Genomic DNA, 23,982 nt, shown 5'->3' on the forward strand with positions numbered 1-23,982 from the left:
GACACTCTTCTCGTTCCTGGACTTGTATCTATCATACGATCACTCGGAGTCTTTGGTATGCACCAGCAGGTCTTTCTTATTCATCGTAAATTTCACTTATACTGAGAATGTCTAAACCAGAGAGATCCAATCTGGAGGGCAACCCTACAACAAACGCCAAACTTGCAGGACCTAATAGAAAAAAACAGGCAAAATATCAAAGACACATAGACCACAATTGGTAACGACAACCTGAATTGTCCCAGGACTCTCATGGGCTCCAGGGCGCCACTCCAAGAAGCCTAAGCGCATTCTCGAAAACCTGTCTTGTATTCCCGTAGAGTGCGAGTCTCGCTTCATTGGCAGTTTCGAGGCCGGTCCAATCCTTTTCATCGTCGTCGTCAAGAGTTTGCATCAGTTGATCGACAAGTCGTAACAAGTATCCGACAATAAACGATGGCTCCAGTGTTTTAAAGGAGCCATGGGCAGCATCTGGGTATTGCAGGAGTATGCGTAAAAGCTCAGAATAGTCTGCTGTTTCCAGTGAATTATGGTCCAGTGTGGTATAATCGAACTTCACGGGTTCGGATCCCACCTGTGCTAGTAATCGGGCGTAGCAGTTCTGAATGGCCGCGCCTGTCTCTCCTTCAAGAGATATCATCTTCTTGGGATCGATCGCATATGAGGTAGCTCGCTTGTGATACTGATCCTGGATGAAAAGACCAGCAAGACTCAGTTGTTTCACTGAATTCTCAGATTTGTCCACATAGGACGCCTCTTCCTCTTCCCCGTCAAGACCAACATCTGACATCGATCGGCAGCCGTCCAGGTAGTCACTCAGCAGTGCAGCTTCCTTGAGTTCCTCTGGGAGACCATTGATTTTGGCAAATGGTACGTGTTGAATGCGTTCGGCAAGATCCTGTCTCCCCATAAGCTCGAGAGTCTTCGTCACTCGGTGAAAGTGCATCTCTTGCTCCATCGCAACAACATATATCATCTTGTCGAACTTGTGTTTCTTGTATCGGTCAAACACTGCAGCAAGATCACGCAGCAGGTATGAAGTTGTTCCATTTCGGTAGCGCACAACTGCGAGTGAGAGTCCTTTTGCGTCGTGTTTCGAAAAGTCGATCTTCCAAGAATCATCGTGCTCTTCGTAGATACCCTTCTCCTTCAAGATCTGTTCCACTTCGGCGATAGACTCGGCAGTCACCTGCGACTCCCCAGAGTACTCATCAAACGTTACCCCGAGTTGCGCATATGAATCGGTGTAGTCCTTGACGGTAGCATCGCGAAACCGTTGCCATACTGCGATCGCGCCTGGCTCTTTGTCCTCCATTTTCTTGAAAAAGATGTCTCGCTCAGCATACAAGCCCCGTGACTCGATCTCGGTGACATCTTGTCCTTTAGCCTTTGCAATCTTGCATTCATCCATCTCTGGTTTGAAGAGATCCTGGATCTTGTGGTTCACTTCAAGGAGATGGCGAAGTGGCTGCTTAGCAAACTCATCTTCTGAACCAAACCGCTCCCAACCAGCTGCAAGAAGGCCAATCTGCTTTCCCCAATCCCCCAGGTAGTTCATCTTCACAACGTCCCATCCCATGCTAGCATGAATGTTTGCGATATATGTGCCAACCAGGGTGCTACGCAAATGCGACACCTGAAACTCGCTCGCCATATTCGGGGACGAGTATTCCACGATGACTTTCTTCTTCGATCCATCAGGCGCAGCAGTATCGGCCAGACCGATTGATGTGTCATATCCATACGAGGCACTCCTGTCACTAATGTATGACAGTAAGAGGCGAGGGAGCGTATTGGGTGAGAAAAACACTTGCAAGCGAATGCCGTCACGCAGAGGACATCCAAAGGGTGGTGTTCTTGGTAACTGTGTGTGATTACATGTCAGTAACTACCATCATCTCTTGTGTCAATTGATCGTACTTTCTGAAGAAGATCTTTCACCAAATCTTCAGGCTTGACATTCTTGAGTCTAAGCCTTGGAGCAACAATTACGAGGTCGCCCATTCCCGTAACGTTGGACGTTTGTATGGCATCATAGGCAACCATCCGATCACAGTGAAGGAGCTTTTCCAGCGTATCGGCAAGATAGACTCGAAAGATGTCTTGTGGATTGTGCACAATGTCTGCGCCAGGGAACTCCGGGATTGGCGTATCCAGCCCTACCCTCCCAAGAAGGTTCTCGATGCCGCTGACGGAACAAGTTGTTGCTGCCATAGCCACGATAATACGGCAATAGTGATGGGTTTTGCAGAAGAGATGAATCAGAGGTCGAGTTTCTGGCTGCCTCGTGGTCTCAACTGGTCAAGCTGAAAGGCAAGGGCACCTGCAGCCATTTGAACCGTGAGCAAAGGAGTAGTCGGGTATCAAGACTTTTGTCATTCGAAAGCCTCATATTGATAATTCAGTATTTCATTTGCTGGGGAAGCTTCCACGCCGCTTCGATGTTGCCCAACCTTTGGGCTGCGTGATGTGTTGGCACCCGCATATAACACCCATGATTCGTCGTAAATGAGGCTGCCAGATAGTATTGGCTGACGACAAACCGGTGAAGAAGAGCACAATAACATTACAAGTCGTGATAGCGATAACTTCCAATAATCATTTGCAGTATTCTTTGCCAGCGAGAAACGTGTCACTTGTCATAAGATGACGATCTTGTTGCCCAAGACCCGAGTTTTCGGTTGAAGATGCTACTGCATGTGACAGCGACTGAGAGCCTCAACCCAGCAACACTCACGTATTTTGAGGCCCAATGCAACCCTTTCGCTCTAAGGACTACCTCGACATCTTGACAAATCAAGACGTTTCATTGCAGTTGCCTCGTTTGAGAAATGGCAGCGTGATCATAACCGTGCTACCAAATGACCGTCAGTCCTCTTGTTGTTTTGGATTTGATGTTTCGCAATGCCTTCTCAGAAACTCACTCGGTCTGGGCCTTTGGGATGCACCTGTGCACTGTCCTAGGAAAACTCGTAACAAAGTGACGTTGAACCGAAAGTTCTTTCCAACTGGTCGTCCCTCTTTTCAACCTGCCGGTTGCCCTCTCGAATTTATTCATGGCAGGGTGCCAGCAGAATCCCGAACATTCTGTAGTTTTGATACAATAATTCCCCATAGCTTCTTGCTGTAGCAAGACACGTATGGGCACAGAAACCACAAGATCCCAGGAACACATATCACATTGAAGATAATCACCAGAGTAAGGTAGCCCGGTGTTGAGGAGGAGTCTTGACTGTCTGGCTTGCCAGCATAAACTTGGGCAACCAAGTTCAAGATAGCCAAGACCTGTCAAGTTTAGCCTTAGTCGTTCAATGCGTTTTGAGTGACAAACTTACAAATGCCGCAATGGTAATTTGTTGCATCCTCTTGTCTCGTTTTTGTCGTTCTTTTGCATGGTGATTTTCCCTCTGCTCACGGTCAGTATATCTCCATGTTGTGTGGTGTCGGTCTCCAAGCTGTGGAATAGGAAGCCAAGTAAGAGTTTACCTCACGCCTAAAGACTTTCTCTTTCTCTTTCAGTATCTTCAGATGGCCAGCAATGTCGCTAAGCTGGCTGAAAGAGCTTTTGATGCCTCGCAAAGACCCCAAAGCACCATAATCGCCCTGTAGGCCTTGCCATAATGGTCCCTGAAGCAGTTCCTTTTGGCCAAGCATGACATGTCCCGCAAGGAAGTCATTCACCTTGCACACGATATTAGAGTTGAAGTAAATGACCCTGTCCAGCATATCTGGGAATCGCTTTTCCCAGTGCGGAATTTGTTGAGTCTCGACTCCTTGAGAGTCATCTCCTCGAGCAATGTTGGTCTGTAAGATGTCAGTTGAAAAGGAAAATGAAGGATATTGGCAACTCCCCAAATTACAGCGTTCCATATAATCTCGAGGACAACCCGAATGTAACAAACTTACGTAGCGATCAAGACTCTTGCTGAACCAGTCTTGGACGTTTCCGTGGTACTCGACGATCTTCTCAAGTTCCTTTTCAAGGGATGCAAGTGCGTACGCTCGAGGTGACCGAGTTGTCCCTGTGGCCTTGAGCTCCGCTTGAATGATGATAGGATCTTCAGAGGCCTCGACTACCTCCTCTTCTGCGAGCCTCGGTTCTTCCTCGAAAAAATCGTCGTCCAGGCAAACCGCTGTCCAATAGCGCTCGCTCCGGCCCGTAATCACTAGTGAATAGACAGCTTCATGTAGAACAGCCCTCTCGTGGAAGGAGGTGTTGTCTTGCTGATCTGCAGTGATTGACTCGTCTCTGAGATACAGAAAATCCAGATCGTACCGGGCCCTAAGATACTGATTCCCAGACAATGTACGACTGTCTTGGTTATCTTGTGTACCAATGGCAAAGAAAGGGAGGTTGAATGAGATGACAAAGTTTGCGGCACCCCACCAGTTCTAAGAGATTCAAATCAATAAGTTAGTGAAGTGGACTTGTAGTCAGAGTAGACGTGTTGTCGAGTGCACTCACAGCGTCACTCAACGATAAATCGGCAATTGGGTTTGGATTGAGATAGCCTGCGAAGAGCTTGCGAAACCCGAACACATGTGATGCAGGTGCTGTTCTCAAAAGTGCCAGTATACTGACACCGTTGGGGTTACTGATATATCTAGGCGCAGTAAGGGTGAGCAAACTGACATCTTTGTGAGTGCCAATGGAGTGGAGGTCAACTTACATCCGTCGAGAACTACCAGGTATTTTCTCGGGTGAATCCTCGCAGAACCGCTAGATTATACCTCGTAATTAGTTATCTACGTGTTATGTGATTCTGGAAAGGAAGAAGCAACAGAAGAGAGCATTCGTACCTTCTGCTGTACGATCTCATATAGCTCAATATTGTTCACAATGCGGCCATAAGCTCGGCGAGACTGCCCATTTCGTGGATGGATCAAATTGCGATCGGAGACCCAGGCTTTCGGTTCTTGCGTATCTTGCAATCGGGAACTGCCAGCATCATCCGGCACAAAGTTTCGGAGAGTGAAATCTGCTCCCTCGCAGAATCCTTCAACGAATAAGACCCTGCGTTCCCATCGAGGCGAGCTTGGGTAAGGAGTCATGAACGCAGGAATCTCATCGATTTCAAGACCTGTGTCATGGAGCACGTCGAGATAAGACTTGTTCTCATCTAAAGGAATGACCATGACTTTGCTCCCAAACCTTTTTCTCCACTCGTCAGACTCGTACCAGTCTCCCCATTCGAGGGTAGCAGTTGTTACACGGTCGATAGCAGCGGTTTTCACGCGCTCAAGCGCAGCGGCTTTTACACGTTCAAAATAGCCGCCGATTGTGGGGAATTTATATGATTCTCGAGGGGGTTCTGGCTTTGGTAAGCTCCCAACCACGGATGCCATGCCTCGCCCGTGGTAAAAACAGCCTCGATCCTGCTAGATCTAACCACATCAGTCACGTCACAACACGAGTAGAGAGCAAACTGTACATCATACAGCAAATCTTGATGTGACTATATGAAAAAGCCGTATGCCATAAACTTCGGAAATCGTGCCCCCGGGCTCCCTGCAGAAGAAAAAGCTAAAGGTGCAGCAAATTCTGAGCCGCACGAACTACTGAAAGGAATAGGCTTTGAGGCAAAATAACTAGTTGGATAGATCCAACCGAAACCAAAGAAAGGCTCTGGGATTCTGGATGATTTCTCCGACTTGTTTGTATTGGCGGGCTGTTGCCCAAGCGTGTTCGTGAGCTGTTACTTAAGAGTGTATTTCGATGATCAAGAGCGACCATGAACGCGTCGAGTCTCGCAATTGGGGCAGCGTGGGATATTGCAGTAAGGGCATGGATCAACGCTGACTTTCATACCACCGTGGCCGCATTGGCACTGGAAGTCAAGTGTTAGCAATTACATATACATAGAGAAACGCTGGCTATCTCTGCCAGACTGCACATTAGGCACTCACGCAGATCCAGATCCAGACTGCTCTCCTAACGTTTCGAGGGAGACTGTTGTTTCCGAGGGCGAATCGAGGAATCAAACTGACTTGGCTTGTCCAAGCTTGAGTTGGCTTCTTAAGGTAGCTGCAAGAAGATCCAGTGCTGTTTGATAGGGATACTCTGCATAAGAGAGATGCTAAGATATGCCTTTTTTTCTGCAATAGGTATACTCCGGAGGAGCAACTCAGAATTCGTGGCTCTGCAGTGTGACTTAAAAGTCGAGAAATGTGTCGGTGCTGTACTTCGATGAGAACCAGATCAGGCTTTACTTTGGGGTGCCATGGTACTGACATCAGCAAGCAGGCTGGCCTCAACACCCTTTCAACACAGCCATCAACCAGCGATTGGATGGCATTGTAATTCGAGCTTAGCCATAACAATACGGGGATTAGCGCCCAGACAATGCCAACGAAAATGAGAGGGATTTCGATGAGGACGGATCCAGTAGAAGGTAACACAAACGTCATGGTCGACAAAAGTCTTCAGACTGGATTAGACTTACTCTCGTAAGTCTGATCCAGTCTGAAGACTTGCCATGCAGAACTTCGAATTTATGTATACATTGAACCTGGTCTCACCCGTCGGATGAGCAACGAGCTCAGACAGGGGAGAGAGAACTGCCTTGAAAGTTCAGTATTGTCGTTACAGACTTCGTGATCATATAATTTGCAATCACTCAATGGGTTCTTACATTCAACTCCCGACTGGTCCTCCTCCGTCACTCCATGCATTGTTGTACGTGAAGGCGAAACGTAGACAATGATCGCTTCATTTCTCCATGTTGGGGAACCTGTGCTTTATATAAAACCTCGGTAATGCGGAGGTTTGACGGATGCACCCGCACTGTGTTACTCTGTACTTCTGAGAGACAGGGAGATGTGATAGAGGCTTCAAGGATATGGAAGCGAGATTTGATCCAGCAATCAATCGACCGATGCCACCTTGTCCAAGCGGCTCAACAGGGAGTATCCGTAAGGGTGGAGGAAAGGCAGCGGGCGCAAAGATCGATGACTAGTCTATTCGTAGAAGGCATCAAAATGATTGAGACTCAGGTAATAAGGGCATCAAAACAAGTGTGTGGCGGCCAGTAGGCCAGCCTCTCGATGATGTTGCAATTACAACATCAGAGAATGATAGCTGATGTACAGTAGCTGGCGTTGAGGAATGGACGTCAACGACTGCAAACAAACAAAAAACAAAAGAAAAGCAGCAATCCAGCGTAAAGTTTCGAAGCTAGTCTCCACCTAGCAACGGTCATACGTTGATGATCAGACATACTTATACTTAGAATAAATTCAACAGTATAATCAAATGAGGAACAGAAAAACAGGTACGGAGGAGGCTTATATACTAGAGTTGGTTCTGTATTCATCGAACCCAACAGTTCTGCAAGGTTTATACAGGGGGTATTCTCCTTCCGGCTCTTCTAAGTGCTCTCCTCACTCTCCTCCTTAACATGAAACCAATTAGTCGCAGCCGGAGAATATCCCAGACTACGACTAGAGCAGAACTGAAATAGCAAAACAGACCCCCCAGGCACCTCAATTGCTCCAAAGCTGTTTGATATATTATTGATAGGCGCTGAGACATATGGCCGCCAAGCTGAGCAAGATATTGGGACAAATCTGCCCAGAATGGGACGAGGCATATGACGATGCAAATGACAAAACTCCCCCCTATAAGGATGAGGAACCCAGGCGACGCCAACCAGTTGCTGTTTTTGTCTGGCCGGCTGGCATATATCTGAGCGATCAAGTTCAAGATGCCAAGGACCTGCGAGGAGTGTTAGTATGCAACAACCCATTGCCAGGAAAGGCTGAGATATACAAATGCTGCGAAAGTAATTCGCTGGTTTTTCTTTGCTCTGTTCGCTTGCTCCTTCACGTGGTCATCTTTTCTCTGCAAACCTGTCAGTCTAGTTGTGCTATACTTCCAACGGTATGGTGCCGTTGGCTCATGGTCCTCACCTCGCGTCTTGCCTCAGTGCAAGTTTTGAGAAACCGCCGTAGCTCACTGTCAATATCGCGAAGGCTGTATAAACTGGCGATTATATCGTTCAGAGACTGCGACGCTCGTTCTTCGCTATGCACGCTCTGCCACAACGAGTGCTGCGGCAACCCATCAGAGCTGATGACAAGGTGGTAAGATAAAAAGTGCTCGAGCTTCTCAATGATTCGAGCGTTGTACTGGATGACAATGTCGAGTACCTCTAGGTACTTTTTTCTCCAATCTTGCATTTGCTCAAAAGCTGCCGACTCAAATGGCCCATTGCGCGACGAACTCTGCTAAACCCAAACGTTAGACATGGACGTTATCAGGAGCAGCACAGCCGTGCACCAGGTTCCTTCGACAGGCACCACATATTCTTGGTGTCGAGAAAAGACTTACATGGCGATTTAAACTGGCCTCGAACCGGTCCTGGACGTCTTTGTGGTAATCTGCGACTTTCAGGACAATACTTGCCAATGCAGCAAGAGCATAGGCACGAGGTGATTCAGTCTTCCCCTCTTCCTTGAAGATTATAGGATCTGTACTTCCATCCACATGCTCTGTATCATCCTCGGAAGAAAGTCTCTGATCATCGGTGTTGTCGAAGAAGTCGTCATTGAAGCAAGCTGCAGCCCAATATTTGTCGCTGCGGCCTGTCACCACAACTGAATAAACAGCTTCAACCAAGCATGGCTCGTTTTGAAAAGCATCATCTTCATCGTAATGTTCCTGTTCATGACCCCCTAGTTGTAAAAAGGAAAGGTCATATCGACGTCGAAGTTGAACTTGGCCATTGAAAAATGATCGAGTATCAAGGAGATCTTGAATACTGATGGCAAAGAAAGGAAGGCTGAAGGAGAATATAAAAGACCTTGCACCCCACCATGTCTATTGAACCAGCCATTAATCAGCAAGTGATGTCATTTTCAAGAATGTGTGTTAAGATTCACTTACCATCTCCCTTGATCGAATGACTGGCTTTGGGGAGGCTGTAATGTAGTTGGCCAATAGCTCTTGGAACCCAGGAACTTGGGAGGGAGATGTGGTGCGGATAAGTGCCATGACACTCGATCCATCAGGTTTGTTGACATAGCTTGAATCCAATCTTGGTTAGATACACTCTGATCAGACTGAGGTGGGTGAGTTGACTTACATGCGGCGAGGTGGGCCTGTCTCGGCTTGCTGGCCACTCCTAATAAAGGGCTGCAGGAGGGTCAGTATGTGGCTGTACCTGAAGCCTAACTATAGGCTGCTTTTGATATTCCCTAAGATAGGGATGCGTGACTATACCTTCTTCCGTAATACGGCGTAGAGCTCTCTCCTGTTCAACACTCGTCCAAAGTTACCCTCAGGGTACCAGTCTCGGTCAGATACCCAAGCTGTAGGGTTCTGGCTATTGACAGTATTGATGTCCTCTGGGGCTGCACTGTCGAGGACATGGTGGGCATTATCACAAAATGATTTTACCCGTTTTGCCTGGCCTTTCAGCACTCGTGATGACAGGTTGGACTGGAAGAAAGTCAACACATCCTCTTCAAACTCCTCGCCAGTTCCTATTCTGAGCTGTTCCACTAACGCATTGTCTTCAGTTAGGGCTACAGCATTGGTTTTGCTGCAGTATTTTTTGGCCCACTCGTCAGTCTGAGACCACTCCGCTGTCCAGTCAAGAGTAGCAGCAGTAAAGCGTTGGAATGCTCCTCGAACAGCAGGTAGCTTTCCAGGCACTTGGAACGCTCCGGGTGTCTCCAGAGGCTCTGGCTGTGGTTGCATTACTCCTAGAGGCGTGCTGGTCCCTTGAATCTGCTCCATATCAGTTAGCAATTGATCAAGAGAGCAACTCGACGAAACTCATCAAACTCATCGTCACTGGGCCCACTAACACCCAGTTTCCTCTAAGAGTCTAGATGTTGACTCCTGGAAATCAGGCATCTGAACTTCCTATAAGTCATTTCGGAGCTCGGCTTGACCTGGATTCACGTACTTGTCAAAGATCTCGAGTTGCGATAGAAGACCCAGATTTTTAAGGGAATAACTTTTGAGTATATATAGGTTGGCAGGCTTGTTTTCAATCCAAATGTCCAAAAGTATGCTCAGCGTCTTCGCTTTCAGCGAGTGTTGTATCGCTGAGTATCGCAGTTTGGACAACGAGGCATTCCACAACGAGGACACGGGTCGACGCTAACTTTCATCCCTCCATGGCCACAACAACACTCGAGATTGTCAGTTGATATGAAGACAGGGTGAAGGTTTTCGGAATAGTGTTGACGTACACAAAACCATATCCATACTACTTTCCTCCTCGGGGGTAGCTCTCTATATGGTGTTGAGGATACTAAAACTACAAACAATTGCCTTGTCAACCGATCAACGATTCAATCAATCATAGAATACGGTGAAGGGGGCTTAGAGGATGATAAAAGGCAGCGGAAAAGGCAGATACATACGTTGGGCTTCGCTGGATGGCCTCAGTTCGTCTTGCAGCCCGACTACACCAGCTTCTAAGTCTTCTTGTGGTCTTACATCCTCGAGCTGATTCTCTGTGATTTCAGATGAGCCTCTGATAGGAGGTGGGTGTCCTTTGTGATCTGTTTGGTTGGTAAGAGTCACGATGGCAGAATCCCGGAGTCCGCGACTGTCTATCCATACCTCCTTGTTTTTCTGATGGCAATGGCCAATTGGATATGTGAGCTGCCCAGCTTCGTGATTGGAGGTAATGGCAGTGTGTCGGCATTGGATCGTTTCAACAAAAAGGCTAATATGCAAATGATGATTATGTTGGGTGGTTCGCCAAAGCGAAAGGCTTGACTTTTTAAAGAAGACTGTTTCTGCTGGTTAGACAGAGGCCCTATGGATAACTCTCTGTCTCATAGAAGCCTCGCGGAACTATGGTAACTCGAGCCAGCTGATCAGCCCATAGATCTCCTCGATATTCTAAGATTAAACCCGAACAAAGTTCAATGGAAACACAAGGCGTAAACGAATGATACCTGCTCATCGAGTCATGGAGTATGACCCGAAAGCTGTGGCTATTACGATTGTTTGATCTGCAGGTTTGTATGTGCCACATCATCCATTCCTCACAACTAAAGAATGCAACCATCCCTGTCTTGCAGCCCTCCGTATCTTGCCTCTGAACCGGTCTGACGAAATATTAAGGCAAAAAAAACCTCTTGGATGAGAGTTCTCAAGTATCGTCAGGCAATTCAACGCCTCGGTAGTGTACCAATGTAGTTGACAGTACATTCCCATCGAAATAATACACAACACTTCAGTTTGATAGCGAACAGAGCTCGAATGTTGCTACCCGAAACACCTACCACTAGTTTCCAGGGGGAAAGTCTGTGGTAGGGTGCGTTATCGGAAACTATCCTACAAAGAGAACGACAGCGACGGTCAGTTCTGAGTTTGGTGATATGGCGCATAAGCAACCTGAAAGACTACAGGGTTGCTGTTCGCTTAGACCAATTGTATCCTGCCAACACGAGAGAGGGACTGAATTGATGATTCTGGACTTTATTAAACTGTCAAACTATCTATCATCCCAAAAATGGCCAAGCATTAATGAATCAAAACGCTTTGCCCTGTTTAGTTGTTTTATAAAAGACCCTTCAAGGTCTCTTTTGATGACTACCGATACAATGTGGTTACATCATGCTGTGAGGGCCCTTTCCCAGGCCGAAGCAACAATCCCAACTACTGGCAATGGAAAGCTGCATCCCCAGTCAAGTTGTTGTTTGGAATGGTTCATCAAATTCCTTCAAGGCGGTTCAGTCTGGATGAAGACTCTTCCACACCGTTCTTTGTTTGTTCACCGATGAAAGCGCAGTCGGCCGTCGTTTAGGCGAAAAGGCTCTGACATTCAGCTCTCCTTAGAACGCGCGCTGATTCGGTTTGTTTGCTATCAGGAGATACATGGCTTCCCCCCCTGGGCTTGTTGTAAGCGGTGAGTCGGGAGTGTAAGCTAGCGTTGGGATAATATAAGCCTTTGTGGCAATGGCAAAATACTGTACCAACGAAAGACTTTCAGTCGGTGAGCAAGTGGAGGCAGATTATTGGAGGCAATTGTTCTTCAAAGATTTGTTGAGGTCTTGGAACAGATCTTAAGTGACTTATAATACCACTGAGATCAGTCACAATTAGGATTCTGCCTCATCTGATATATCACATATAAGATACCGCCCCTGCGGCTATGTCTCACGACTGGTTCTGATGTTCCAGGTTCCCCAGGGAGTTCATGACGACAGCGCCCCAATCCAAATAACCGTCGAACCATATCGAGGGATCGACCCCCTGGAGCATCTCCGAAGCCCACGGCATTTCAGGGTTCCAATCCGGCATTGTGAACACATCAGGCTGCATATCCTGGCCCATGGCCATTCCTGTGCCACCAGCTCCGGTCTCGCTAGTGCTACTATCTGCCATGGCTGTGTCTCGGACCTCCTCGTGTATCCTGAGGGCTTCTGTACCCGCTGCTACGATCTCTGCCCATCTCTCAAGCTTTGCCCTTGTGATTTTGACCTTGATTGCGCTCATACTCCAGAGGTTGTGATCCGAAGAACCAGGCTCTGTTGAAGCCATCTGGAACGATGCGTTAGCTTCTTCGAACCGTGCACATATCGCTGATAATATCCCTGTGACATCTAACGACAGTCCCGGCTGGGTCTGAATCTGTGACCGAAGAGCTGCCACTGCAGCTGGTAGCTTCGGGTCTGTACCCTCCCGCAATGAAATTGGACTGGTTTCTTGGGAATCTCTTCCCGTCGTTACCGACGGTGTTGCAACGGAAGGGCTAACACTCGCCGAGTATGCAGAGTCTGCTTTATAAATCTCATCATGGGGGTCTCGTGCGCTTGTGTCCTGTGGCATTGGTGTAGTAGCCTTTGTCAAAGGAATCGGTGCTGTATACTTGGCCCAGCGACCAAGCATTGTCATCCCGTAGACAAGTTGTGCAACTACCGGTGTTGTCTGGTTGTAGAACTCTGGAATTGGGACCATAAGCCAATCATCGAAGAACTTCTTTAAGGCGTTTCTTGACTGGTAAAAGATGTCGAGAGCTGAAGCAGCCCCCAATGTTGGAGATGTTAATGATTCTGACATCGAGATAATTCGAGGGGCATCCAGTATAGGAGGCTCATACAGCCGGAGCATAGCCGTATTTAGAAACATATTTATCACTCCTGGAAAAGTCAACATCAGTGAATCAGAAACAAAATTCGTACCAGCAGTAGAACTCACTGTCGTTTGTAAGCTCAGGATGTAACCCATTCCTTATTCTGTCCAGTTCACTGTGGAACGCAGAAACGTAAGCTGATAATGGTGCCGCTGGGAGACCAACAACTTCTTCCGCTGGATCATCAGGAGCATTAAGTTGCGCGATCCTCTCCGTCAAGTGTTGAATCCGAACAAGCGTCACAAGGCGCATGTCCGTGTCGTACTCCCTCTCCTGCTCAAGAACAGCTAGACATTGTTGAATATACTTAGTGTACCGCATGGGTTCTATCCGTAGGAACCCGAGAGACATCCTATCAACAGTTAGTCCCAAAAAGAACCGATTACTCATAGCAGTACAACTCACGATGAAGATAAGTACCATACTCCCAATAAGGCTCTCCTCTCCTCGTTGGTTCTCGCTGCCGGCTGGAACGGTGTCACAACCATCAAGCTGGTCCGCTCAAGAACAGTTGGGCTGCGGTGCAAACCCAACTCACCCACGAGAGTAGAGGCCAAGGCGATCAGGTTGTTTAACTGTGCGTGCATGAAGCAGTGATACTTATACCACGCAATTATGACAATAATTCCAAGTAGTAAGTCCAGAGATCGCTCAGAGCGGATGAGCATGTGGTCTGCTATGTACTTCATCAGATGATACATCTGAGCCCTCATCGACCTTAGACTGCGATACGATGTGACCATGCGGATAGATGACATGAGGAAAGGCCGTGTTGCCTTGAGCTTTGCTGCTGTGACGCCATCGGGGATGATGACAAACGGGTGAAGAGCTTGTAACTCCTTTCGATAGAGTTTCAAAAGCTCTTCATCTGAGGCGGGAGGAGGGGGGGCCACTCCGCTGGTCTGTCTGCATATACATTGTGGAGGAGCATATGAGTTGTAAGTATCAGGTATTGACCAACTTGTAGCCTCAGGAGTAAGTGAAGAATCTCTTTCTTTCGTTGAGGGTTTCCGTTGATCAGCAGTGGTAGGGTCAACCTCAGTTGGAATACAAGTAGTATCAGTTGCAAGGTCGGCATTAGTGAGGCCACCTGCTTTGAGAAGATTGACTAGTCCATTTAGTCTCTCTTCTATTTGAGCAGTTCGTCTAAATCATGTCAATGACTGACGATATGTGGATGCTGTATATCGTTAGGGTTGTATGATAGGTTAACTTACGATGGTTTGACAGTTCTCTTTTTCCGGGGTCTATGAACCTGCTCCGTACAATTCTTGACTAGTCGTTCACATCTGCAAAGCATGTGTCAGTCCCATTTTCCCATTTCTACCGCGGTCCCGGGATTAATTATGGAGAGGCTCCGTAATGACGGCCGAAGATGCGGTCATAGACCCCCGAGAACGTCGGGCCCTTCGGAGCCGCATTACACGTGGCTTACCACGTCCGAGAAACCAGTAAAGTGCAAAAGGGGGTGTAAAAAATAAGCTTACCTATCGCACTTTGATCCAGGCGTATTATTTGATCGAATACACTTAGCTTTCGCTGTAGAACACTGAGCGCAAGCAGCACCCCATTTAGCGGTTGCGGGCTTGGGCCTGTCTGTATTGGATATCATGACGGTGATCTGCCGTGCATAAAGAGCTTGCAGGAGAGGAATGGAAGGCGGTGTATGATGACAAGTCCGGCGGACTTTTGACAAAAAGCAGAAAAACCCGGTTCTTTAAGTCGTGTAGTATTAGTTAGTATTTATCAGTAGGTTAATAAGGGAAGACGTCGAAACCGGGATGGGGCCTTGGAAAGTCCGGTTGGTTTAGGGTGGGTCCAGGGGCTTCAGCTCCAAGAGCCTCAGAAGGCCATGTCGGTCGGAATTGGTGGGTGAATGCCGGTTGAAGCTTAGAAATACATTGATAAGACTCACAAAAGAACTCAATTGAGTCGCTGGATCAGTGGAGATGTTATATCAACGTGTTCTTCTTATCAACCATTAAGCCGGTGATGCATGATATCATCAAAGCTCGATTCGAAATCCGCTATTCATACATCTCAGCTCCACTAAGAGAAGCATGTGCTGGGATGCAATTTTCATAAGCCTGTCTGAGCTGCCAATGTCAGTGACAGCTTGATAAAAGCTCAATGACACTGCCAAGATATACATATAAGCTCCATCGACATGTTCCTATGAAACAACTCATCTCTGTGAGAAACGACCATCACTAAGAGCAACAATCACTCAAGACGCAAAAGTCCAACTCGCGCGAGACGGAGGAAGCGTTTAAAGATAACATCATAACATCATATGGACTGGCAAGGGACAATATTGAAAGACCAGGAACCCTGCTCAACACGCGTCATGGCATGTTCAAGCTGAAAAATCAATCATGTGAAAGAGGGTCAGCATTAACTCATCACGACATGTGAAAAGGCACTCTCATAACTCGAATAATTGCATGCTCTGGTACTCAATGAACTGGTCGCAAAAATCGAAACGCATTCTAACAAAAGAAGCCCCTTATCGAGGCACCTGATACAAGCTCCTAGCCTTTGTACGCCCGTATGTCAAATACACCATATGATGATACATGCCGCCCTGGAGTCATTATGTTGTGAAAACTCCCTGAGTCGGCTTACACAACTCCAGCAGCCCGACAGTTCCCATAATTCTCCGCATATCCACCATTCTAACTTTACTTGGACCTCGACACACCAGCGCCGATGACTCCAGGAAGCTTCTCCTCGCCAACACTGAAGAGCATGCCAATGGCCATGTACAGGATGGTAAGGAGGGCGAGAGTGAAGCCAGCAAAGAGCCAGAACTGGACACTGATGTCCTGCTTCTGGCACATGTTACCACCCCAGTGAGTGACACTGCCGCTCTCAGACTTTGTGACTTGGCAGTGGCAGGCGAAGCAAGCGTCCTTGCTCTGGCCGTATTTGTTCAGGCATTTTCCATGGCCTGTGCAGTTGCCAGTGGCTTCCATGCAGCTATCCTCCGAGGTGAAGCATACAGCTTTGATGGGGTTCGAAGGCTTCGCGGGTGTGGTAGAGGTTTCGGCCGGTGACTCGGCTGTCTCTTCAATAGACGAGATAACGGTCTCAGCCTGTCGACGTCGAAGCTCTTGATCCTTGTCGGACTTGTCCTCAGAGTCGACGTTGAGGGGAAGGAAGACCAGGATGGTCTGTAGTTCGCCCGACTCGGCGAGCTTCTGAAGCTTGGGAAGCTCGTTTAGCAGGGTAGTGGGGTGGTCACCATCCTTATCGCGTCATTAGATAAATAGCTCGGTATAATAGGAATGATGTGTTTAGTTACCTGGGACCTGCTGTATGACGCATAAGCAGATTGACCGTTGAAACACTTCTCGTCCAAGGCAACAATCTGGCTCAGGGGACACTGGGGCATCTTGGCGAGAACATTTGCAAAGACCTCGGGGTGCTCGCCATTTTCCTTGCTAATATCCGTGGTAAAGTCGGGCTGTGTGTTAAAGAGCCAGCCAAAGAATGATTCGTATTCGAAGGTGGGCATTCCGTCAATGGTAATAGCGAGCTGGCGCGGCGTCGCGGTCTTCTCATCGGAAAGCAATGGCGCAGGGGCCTTTCCATACTTGTTCATTAAAGAAATGACACGCCTTTCATCGTCCGAGTCTGTGAGATCGCGAAATGAAAAGTCCTGTCCTTCGGGGGCGAGGCGCTGGTAGAGGATGAGACGGGCTTCGCTGGGGGTAATACTCGTCGTAGGCTCGATGTGATGGGATCCTCGGAGGATATAAACTTTGGTACCGTCAGCGGCGGGTTGTTGAGATGCAGCAGCAATGCCTGCAAAGGCTGCACTGAGCCCAATGTTGAGCTTCATTTTTGATGCGGATTGATGAAGCTTGGTTGTCTTGAGGCTGGAGGCCAGGCTGAGATAGCTTAACGTCGCAAGCTTGATACAGGCAACGCGAATCCGGGATGATGCACGTGTCGGGTTGCGGCTTCGAGTTGTTCCGTCATACGGTGCGTCAGCCCCCAATTAGTGGGTTACAGCAGCGATTGAAACAGTGTTTACCGTATTTGGCACAGTTTTGCCTATTACACTATCAAGCCTCTCGTAACCGCGGGACAGCATTTTATCATTGCAATTAAGGTAGTTGTCGACATTATCACGATGCATGTCATTCCTTGAGTTACTAATCTAGTAGCGAGATTTATCGCATTTCTTTTCTTATAACTTTAAACCTTTCCATTCGGTGCCCTCGCTCGCGCAGCGGCAGAGGAGGCGATATGTTAGCTCGGCAAGCTGTTCTGCGACAAGCAGCTCTCCCCGCGACGAGATTCCCAGTCCAACGAGTAGTCGCCAGCCAGATTCGACCTCTCAAAAGGCGGATTTCGTTCTTGCCATGGCGTCAAAGGCAATCAGAACCTGTACCAGTCTACTTCACTAAGCCCGATCCTTCAACGAACGCCAACGGGGTGAACCCAGTCTACCACGGAAGCGCAAACCGGATGGGGGACGAGGAAGTCAAGAGAATACTGAAAAAGTTAAAATGGGCCATGTTTCGATCACGACTACGGTATGTCTGGCAGGAGAAGCTGCCATGATTGAGAAAGGCGCAACGCTAACATTCTATGAAGCCGTGCGATCTTCACGACTATTGTGCTATATACCTGCTGGCAAATCTTCATCACCGTTGTATTCGATCCCATCTTCGACTGGGCTGACGCAGAATGGGAGGCACTGTCTGAAAAAGAGAAGGAGGAAGCAGAAGCGCTCCACGACCCTGACGAACCGTTGATATTTCTCCCTTTCCCCTTCACAACCAAAGAAGTTAAGCAACCACCATATCGAGGTTCAGATCCAGAGTGGCAAACTTTCGTCAAAGTCAGCCAGGACAAGAAGCTTCTTCAGGAGATCAAGAGTGAGTGAAGCCATTCCAAAGAAGTTTCACATTCTAACACATGTATAGATGGTTTGGCAAACGAGATCAAGCGTGGCGTTGAGCGGAACCCTGCCTTCAATAAGCTTCTGGGTGGGGAAATAACTGTGAGAAAGTACTGGCTTGACATAATCTTCCCGCCTGCTCCTCCGCCGATACACTATGTCTCTGGGTGAGTCTTCTACATACGTACTTGATGTTTGTCTTGCTAATTCGATGAAGAATCATGATCGATGAGGAGGGCATTTTCTGGGGTGATCGACCGATTGACTCAATTGCTGCTAGCTTTCTTGCTAAAGCACTTTACCCCAAAGCTCTTGCTATGGGCTGCTGGACCTTTGTTAGCTTCTTAACGAAACAAGTGGCATTGGATATTTCAAAAGCGATCGGTTTTAGCGACCCTGATCCCCCGGAATCTGGTTGGCACCAAGTGGCAGTCGGTAACCTTCCAGGCATAATTCCTCCCCAGGCTGCCACCAGAGCGGCAGTCCAGCACGATCCCAAGGCACATACCGCACATCTTCCCCCAGTCTTCAACGAGATCATCAGCGCTGCATTTGGCCCAGATGCGAAACTCGATCCTCGTCTTCAGGCTGCTAGTATGGCCGGCGCTCTCGCTTTTCTGCGCTATTGGAAGCCTACCAAGAGTTTGCCAAGCAGGGGATGCATTAGAGTCGACGGTATTGTCGAACTCAAGGGAAAGACAGCGGTTATGGCAGTTCTGGTTGCGGGTTACTATGACCCTAAGACACGTCAGTACGTAGCTGTCCAGACTATGCTCAAGCACTTGATGCAGTTGAGACAACGGCCTGCGCCTGGCTAGACTTGTATTATAAGACAAAACAAATAGCGAAATTTATGCAGGGCTTGGCATGGCGTGGCGCATGGAACAGGTTTTGGCTTGAGATACCATAGGAGATTTAGAATATCAGCGTGTGATAAGGATTGCCTTGTTCTACCGAATCCACCTAACCAGTGCTGTGAAATGATGCAGCATAAACATTTGAATGCTCCCTATAAGCCTGTTCCTTAGGCCAGTTCCACAAAGAAAAGAAAGACGTATCCATATACCCGCTCAACACCAGTACCATCCCATGCCTTCCCGTATCTTGCTCATAAAAGGCATCATTGGATATTGTTTGCACTCGCAAACGCTTCCCTCATCCTATTCAGAGAAGTAGCTACCAACCCTAGATTTAGTAGGCGGTCTCATAATCACCCCGCAGATGCCTGCTTTCCCCATGCCCTTACTTGTGGCTTCGGTACGGTTAGTTTCTCAAGACATTAATCGAGATGGTGAAGACTTCTAATTCAACCTCTGGACCGCCCGGTACGCGCTCATCACGCGGAATGGCAGCGATGAGATGTGACTCGAGTATATTGAGCCCTGGATGTAGCATTGCCTCGAAGGCGCGCTCGTGAGGTTGCTGCCCGGGAGCTTGGTGGTGGATGGGCTTGAGTGGTTGCTTGTTGACTAGTGTCCAGAGGCTGTATTGTCTAGTCTGTAAATGGCTGGGTATTGCGGTAACGGCGAGAATGCGGGTGAGATGAGGAGGTAGGTTAAGAGTGGCAGCCTGTTCCATTTCCTTGGGGTTGGGTCTGATGGTTGCCAATATAGGACTGTGTGATTGAAGAGTGGGGTGAACCTGAATCTTCATACTTTCAATGAGAGCATCGTCAAGACCTGGATTTGTTAATGTTTGCCGTGAGTAAGTGTGTTTGGGTGAATTACCTTTACCAGGACGGCGAGGATGCTTCTGGTCCATATACCCATTAACAAGCGGATTATTGATTGGCTGGGGCGGTGCCACAGGTACAGGAGCAGGGACAGCAACGGAAGCAGCCGTAGGAACCGCAGGAGTCGCTTGGCTATGGGCAGCGCTAGGCGGTTGTGATGTAACTGCTGGTGATGCCCTTGGGGCCTCCTCTGCCTTGAGAGCACTCTGGACAGAAGGACTAGGAGATGGCGCGGCAGATAACGATGTACTTCTGGCCTTTTCTAGTTGGGGGTTGACAGCTTGAGCAGGCGTTGAAGTGCGTGCCGTACCGTTCACAGTTTGACCATTTGTTATTGCCTCCTTCGATTGAGCTGGCGCTGGCGAGTCAGCAGAATCTCGTTGACCTCCAACATGGATGGTGATCTTCTTGGGTCCGGGGGTAGGCGTCTCACTGGATCCGCCAACCTTTAACTTGATCTTCGGTTGAGAAGGTTCAGTTACAACAGCCTGTGCTTGTTTTAACTGATCATAAAAGAATTTCTGCAACGCCGTTAGAAATGCTGACCAACGCAAGCAACATAGTACCGACCTCGAGATCCTGCGCAACCAAGTAGATTTCACTACCTTCTTCATTGTAAAAGTACGCGTTGGTCCACAATAACTTTGCCTTCTCCTCAAAAGCGGCCCATGACTTGAAATCGCTAACTCCAGTTGAACCACCACGACCGTGGAAACCCTTGACCGCCTTCTGCAGTTTTCGGATCGACATGGGGTCACTGATAACCTTGAAGTACTCTTTAAGAGACCGAGGCGGTAGGTTAATGAAAGCTTCGAAGTAAGGGCCATCGTATCCAGGGTCTTCGCGTCGAATAAGCTCCTCGACGAGCTTTTCCTGGGCTTGTTGAAATGACAATCCCTTGTAGGGCACATCTTCGTAGACGTGGTCTGGCTTTGCGGCGGGCGCTGCTGGCTTCGGGGTCTCTTTGCCTCTGGTGGACGCTCTTCGACCGGGTGTACGACCAGGTGTTCTCCGCTTGAGTGTGATGGTTCGTCTACGAGAGCTTGGCGCCTCTTCTTCTTCCTCTTCGTCTTCATCCTCGTCTTCTTTTTCTTCCTCGGGCTCATCTTCATCTTCGTTCTCGTCATCGTTCATTTCTTCGTCCTCGTTGTCTTCATTGGCCTCCTCGCCATCGTCATCCGGGAACGGGGTCGGCACAGCTTGATAACCTCTAACATGATATGCTGGATTTTTCTTGGTCATATAATTGCTGACAGCCTTTCTCAATCGTTCCGCATCTTCGAATATCTCGGTCGATCGGGGGTAGAACTCCTTCGCGTTGCTGATCATGCGCTTAAAGTAGCCCTCAAGCTCAGACAAGTTCTCGAATTCGCCATCGTTCAGTTTCTGCTCGATCATGGATAACGAGATAGGCATGCGTGTTTGTTCGTAATAGTCTGCATTTTCCTCACGGGGTGGAAGTTCTTCGAAATTGGTTGCGACAAGACGCCCACTACAGGATGAGTCAGTACGGTAATGACAATTGAAAACCGGGTTAGAATTACGCTTTGTCGGCCGTTTTTCGAATATGCTCTAGGAATGACAGGCCATATGCAGTTGTTGATTCCCGAGATTCGCCTTTGGAAAGATCGAAATCGCCCTGGCACGCAATGTCAGTCAATAAATCGAAGGGGCGATAGCTGAGTATGAAGGAATGTCAAGGTGTGCTATGAGGGGATCTGCGCGAACTGCGAAGATCCAAGTTCGCGAGAAGTGACAAGTCGGACTTACAGTAAGTCTGCGACGCTTAGAGCCTCTGTCATCGTTGTCGACCGATGCAGCGCCATTGGCTTTGCGTTTGCTGTCCATTGTGACTATAACCGATAGGGTCGCCTAATCGAGCGCATCAAAGATAATTACGGTATATTTTCCTTGAGGATTTCGTTGGGAGGCAATTGAGGATCGCAAACCTGGAGATCGAGGTCGTTGCGACGGCGCTTGTGTGGATTTTGACGCGTGCGATCCAATGGTCGCGTCAAGCAAGATACTTAGTCCAGGGTCGGACCTCAAAAACAGGGCAAAAATTAAAGGATGCACGGGTACAAAAGGCACCGTTTGAATGTTTTGCAGGATCCCGTTTTGCTTTAGGCTATCGCGGGTCTATGCAGGCCCTATAAAAGCTCCGATGCTGGTGATTTTGAGGTGGTGGTAAATGGGGCTGGCTTCCTTGGAGCTGAGGGCGAGGTTTGGAGGCACATTCAATGGATCCAAGGCCAATGGTGGAGGTATCCACTTCGACCTGCCGGGAGCTATTTATGTGCCTGAAAACGGTTAAGGCAACAAGGCAGAGAATGATAATAGAATTCAACAATAATGAATGTCAACAGGCAATGACTTATTATTCGGCACAATTGCATAATACAATTAATAGCGGCGTTTCTGCAGTGCTACTGTTCTAACAAGCTTCAGGTCTCATGCATCGAACTTGAAAAGTACCGGTATCCATGATACGAATTGAAAGAGATCGCCTACGCTATGGTCGCTTCGTCTATCATGAAGCCTGTGCTTTATTAAGCACTATGAGCAGTTGATACCTAATAGATTTAATGATTCTCGGTAGTAATAGGTAAAAGTTGAATGCACTGGTCTTCGAGGAGAGGATGGGGGATTAAAACCCAAGCTTTCAAATATTCAACTCAAAGCTAAGGACAGGTAAATAATTGCCATGATGAACACAAAGTTGCTATGAGGGGCAGCTTATTACAGGCTAAGAACCCAGTCAAACGGGGCGTTTGCTAAGCTCGAAGCTCCCATTGTTCAACCCCACATCGACCTCATTATCAAGATTCAGATCTGATTTCGGGGACCATAACCTTTACAACTTCACTTCACCAACACGAGGAATTAAAGCAGCTAGACAAGATGGCTGATACACCAAGCGAACCTCCTCCTGACTACGACAAGTCCACCGCTACTCAGGGTACTCCTCAGCGGCCTTTACGGAAAGGTCCCATACCGCTAGAGCTCCCCATTCTTAAGCACCTCAACGGCAAGCGAGTGATTCTTGCATCTGCCTCACCACGAAGAAAGGCATTGCTACAGCAGGTGAGAGAGAGACATTCCAGTTAATGTTGATGGCCTTTTTCTCACAATACATAGTTTGGCCTCACAAACCTTGAGATTCTCCCATCCACCAAACCCGAGAATCTCGACAAAGCTGCACTAGGTCCTTACGAATATGTAGCTGCAACTGCTCACCAGAAGTGTATGGAAGTTTATACTACTGCACTTGAAGTTTCTCTGAAATCTATACCTGACCCTGATCTTGTCATCGCTGCGGACACTGTTATCGCCACTAAGGATGGTCGGATTCTGGAGAAGCCTCGAAGTGAAGCTGATCACATTCGTATGCTCAAGCACCTGCGAGACCAAGGAATGCACAAGGTCTTGACATCGATTGTAGTTATCGCCCCAAGAGAAGATGCGAGACATCCGGGCTATGTCATCGACACCTACACAGAAGAGACCAAAGTGTACTTCTTGAGTGAATCTGAGGGACTTCCTGATGATGTGATTGAGGCTTATGTCAAGACTCGTGAGGGTGCAGATAAGGCCGGTGGCTATGCTGTTCAGGGCGTTGGCGGCATGTTGCTTGTTGAGAGAATCGATGGAAGTGTGGACAATGTTATTGGACTACCAGTGAGAAAATGCCTGGCTATGGCGGAGAAGGTCATATTCAGACAGGAAGAGGAGGACTTTGAAGGTGAAGGAGAGGAAGAGGATTAGGTGATGGGTAAGAATAGAGGATACCAGGAAAATAGAATGGATACTCATGCAATTTAACGAGCTACACAAACGTGGCTTGACGAGTCCTCATTTTGTCAGTTATTTTATTACTCCGTGGCTTCTTCTCAACTATTCGGGTTTCCAGAAGTGGTCTTTAAAGTCTTAGCAACAGAGGGCATATGATACCCGCTCCTCATGATCTAAGGTAACTGAGCTAACAGACAGATTCCATTAATAACAAGCACAAGCTGCATTTGTAGTATTGACCAACTCAGATTGGGTCTCATGAATATACTGACAACGATATATTAAAGTTACATAATTACATAATTACCGTGACTTAATTAGAATATTGGTGTTGCAGATCAGGAACATACAGCCCAAGACATGAATCAATCGCCAAACCAGGAGAACGCCGCCTTCCATATTCGATGTCAATATACAAGGACCAGACTAGGGGTCCTGTAGTGTCA

The 23,982-nt window shown here is 48.0% G+C and overlaps 7 protein-coding genes across 7 annotated transcripts; 2 read left to right on the forward strand and 5 right to left on the reverse strand.

The window, feature by feature from the left end:
• Positions 1-250: 250 nt before the first annotated feature.
• Positions 251-5,136, reverse strand: BKA55DRAFT_588120 (uncharacterized protein; the record flags this gene model as incomplete). The annotated part of the gene is made up of 6 exons (XM_046194753.1): positions 251-1,864; positions 1,921-2,280; positions 3,487-3,804; positions 3,907-4,392; positions 4,466-4,628; positions 4,751-5,136. The coding sequence occupies 6 exons, from the start codon at positions 5,134-5,136 to the stop codon at positions 251-253; spliced, it is 3,327 nt and encodes a 1,108-aa protein (XP_046056159.1).
• Positions 5,137-5,533: 397 nt separating this feature from the next.
• On the reverse strand, positions 5,534-6,545 carry BKA55DRAFT_7768 (uncharacterized protein). Its single transcript, XM_046201624.1, has 2 exons — positions 5,989-6,545; positions 5,534-5,828 (listed from the first exon to the last, which is right to left on the reverse strand). Exons 1-2 carry the CDS (start codon positions 6,406-6,408, stop codon positions 5,721-5,723), a joined length of 528 nt encoding a protein of 175 aa, XP_046056160.1. The 5' UTR covers positions 6,409-6,545; the 3' UTR covers positions 5,534-5,720.
• Positions 6,546-7,367: 822 nt separating this feature from the next.
• On the reverse strand, positions 7,368-9,739 carry BKA55DRAFT_682483 (uncharacterized protein; the record flags this gene model as incomplete). Its single annotated transcript, XM_046198355.1, has 8 exons — positions 7,368-7,434; positions 7,482-7,714; positions 7,769-7,840; positions 7,909-8,226; positions 8,330-8,818; positions 8,885-9,023; positions 9,084-9,133; positions 9,221-9,739. The coding sequence occupies 8 exons, from the start codon at positions 9,737-9,739 to the stop codon at positions 7,368-7,370; spliced, it is 1,887 nt and encodes a 628-aa protein (XP_046056161.1).
• Positions 9,740-12,124: 2,385 nt separating this feature from the next.
• BKA55DRAFT_588121 (uncharacterized protein) lies at positions 12,125-16,944 on the reverse strand (the record flags this gene model as incomplete). Its single annotated transcript, XM_046194754.1, has 7 exons — positions 12,125-12,984; positions 13,166-13,452; positions 13,506-13,997; positions 14,318-14,389; positions 14,588-14,815; positions 15,786-16,348; positions 16,405-16,944. The coding sequence occupies 7 exons, from the start codon at positions 16,942-16,944 to the stop codon at positions 12,125-12,127; spliced, it is 3,042 nt and encodes a 1,013-aa protein (XP_046056162.1).
• A 208-nt stretch (positions 16,945-17,152) lies between these two features.
• On the forward strand, positions 17,153-18,943 carry BKA55DRAFT_548474 (uncharacterized protein). The gene is made up of 5 exons (XM_046191119.1): positions 17,153-17,217; positions 17,273-17,644; positions 17,706-17,989; positions 18,038-18,179; positions 18,230-18,943. The coding sequence occupies exons 2-5, from the start codon at positions 17,355-17,357 to the stop codon at positions 18,828-18,830; spliced, it is 1,317 nt and encodes a 438-aa protein (XP_046056163.1). The 5' UTR covers positions 17,153-17,217; positions 17,273-17,354; the 3' UTR covers positions 18,831-18,943.
• On the reverse strand, positions 18,944-21,986 carry BKA55DRAFT_548479 (Bromodomain-containing protein). Its single transcript, XM_046191120.1, has 5 exons — positions 21,515-21,986; positions 21,289-21,383; positions 20,315-21,236; positions 19,740-20,265; positions 18,944-19,691 (listed from the first exon to the last, which is right to left on the reverse strand). The coding sequence occupies exons 1-5, from the start codon at positions 21,590-21,592 to the stop codon at positions 19,276-19,278; spliced, it is 2,037 nt and encodes a 678-aa protein (XP_046056164.1). The 5' UTR covers positions 21,593-21,986; the 3' UTR covers positions 18,944-19,275.
• A 527-nt stretch (positions 21,987-22,513) lies between these two features.
• On the forward strand, positions 22,514-23,754 carry BKA55DRAFT_601206 (inosine triphosphate pyrophosphatase-like protein). Its single transcript, XM_046196553.1, has 2 exons — positions 22,514-22,828; positions 22,883-23,754. Exons 1-2 carry the CDS (start codon positions 22,646-22,648, stop codon positions 23,507-23,509), a joined length of 810 nt encoding a protein of 269 aa, XP_046056165.1. The 5' UTR covers positions 22,514-22,645; the 3' UTR covers positions 23,510-23,754.
• The last annotated feature ends 228 nt before the right edge of the window (positions 23,755-23,982 follow it).

Source organism: Fusarium redolens (genome assembly GCF_020744475.1).
Source record: "Fusarium redolens strain MPI-CAGE-AT-0023 chromosome Unknown BKA55scaffold_1, whole genome shotgun sequence".
Classification (NCBI taxonomy): Eukaryota; Fungi; Ascomycota; class Sordariomycetes; order Hypocreales; family Nectriaceae; genus Fusarium; species Fusarium redolens.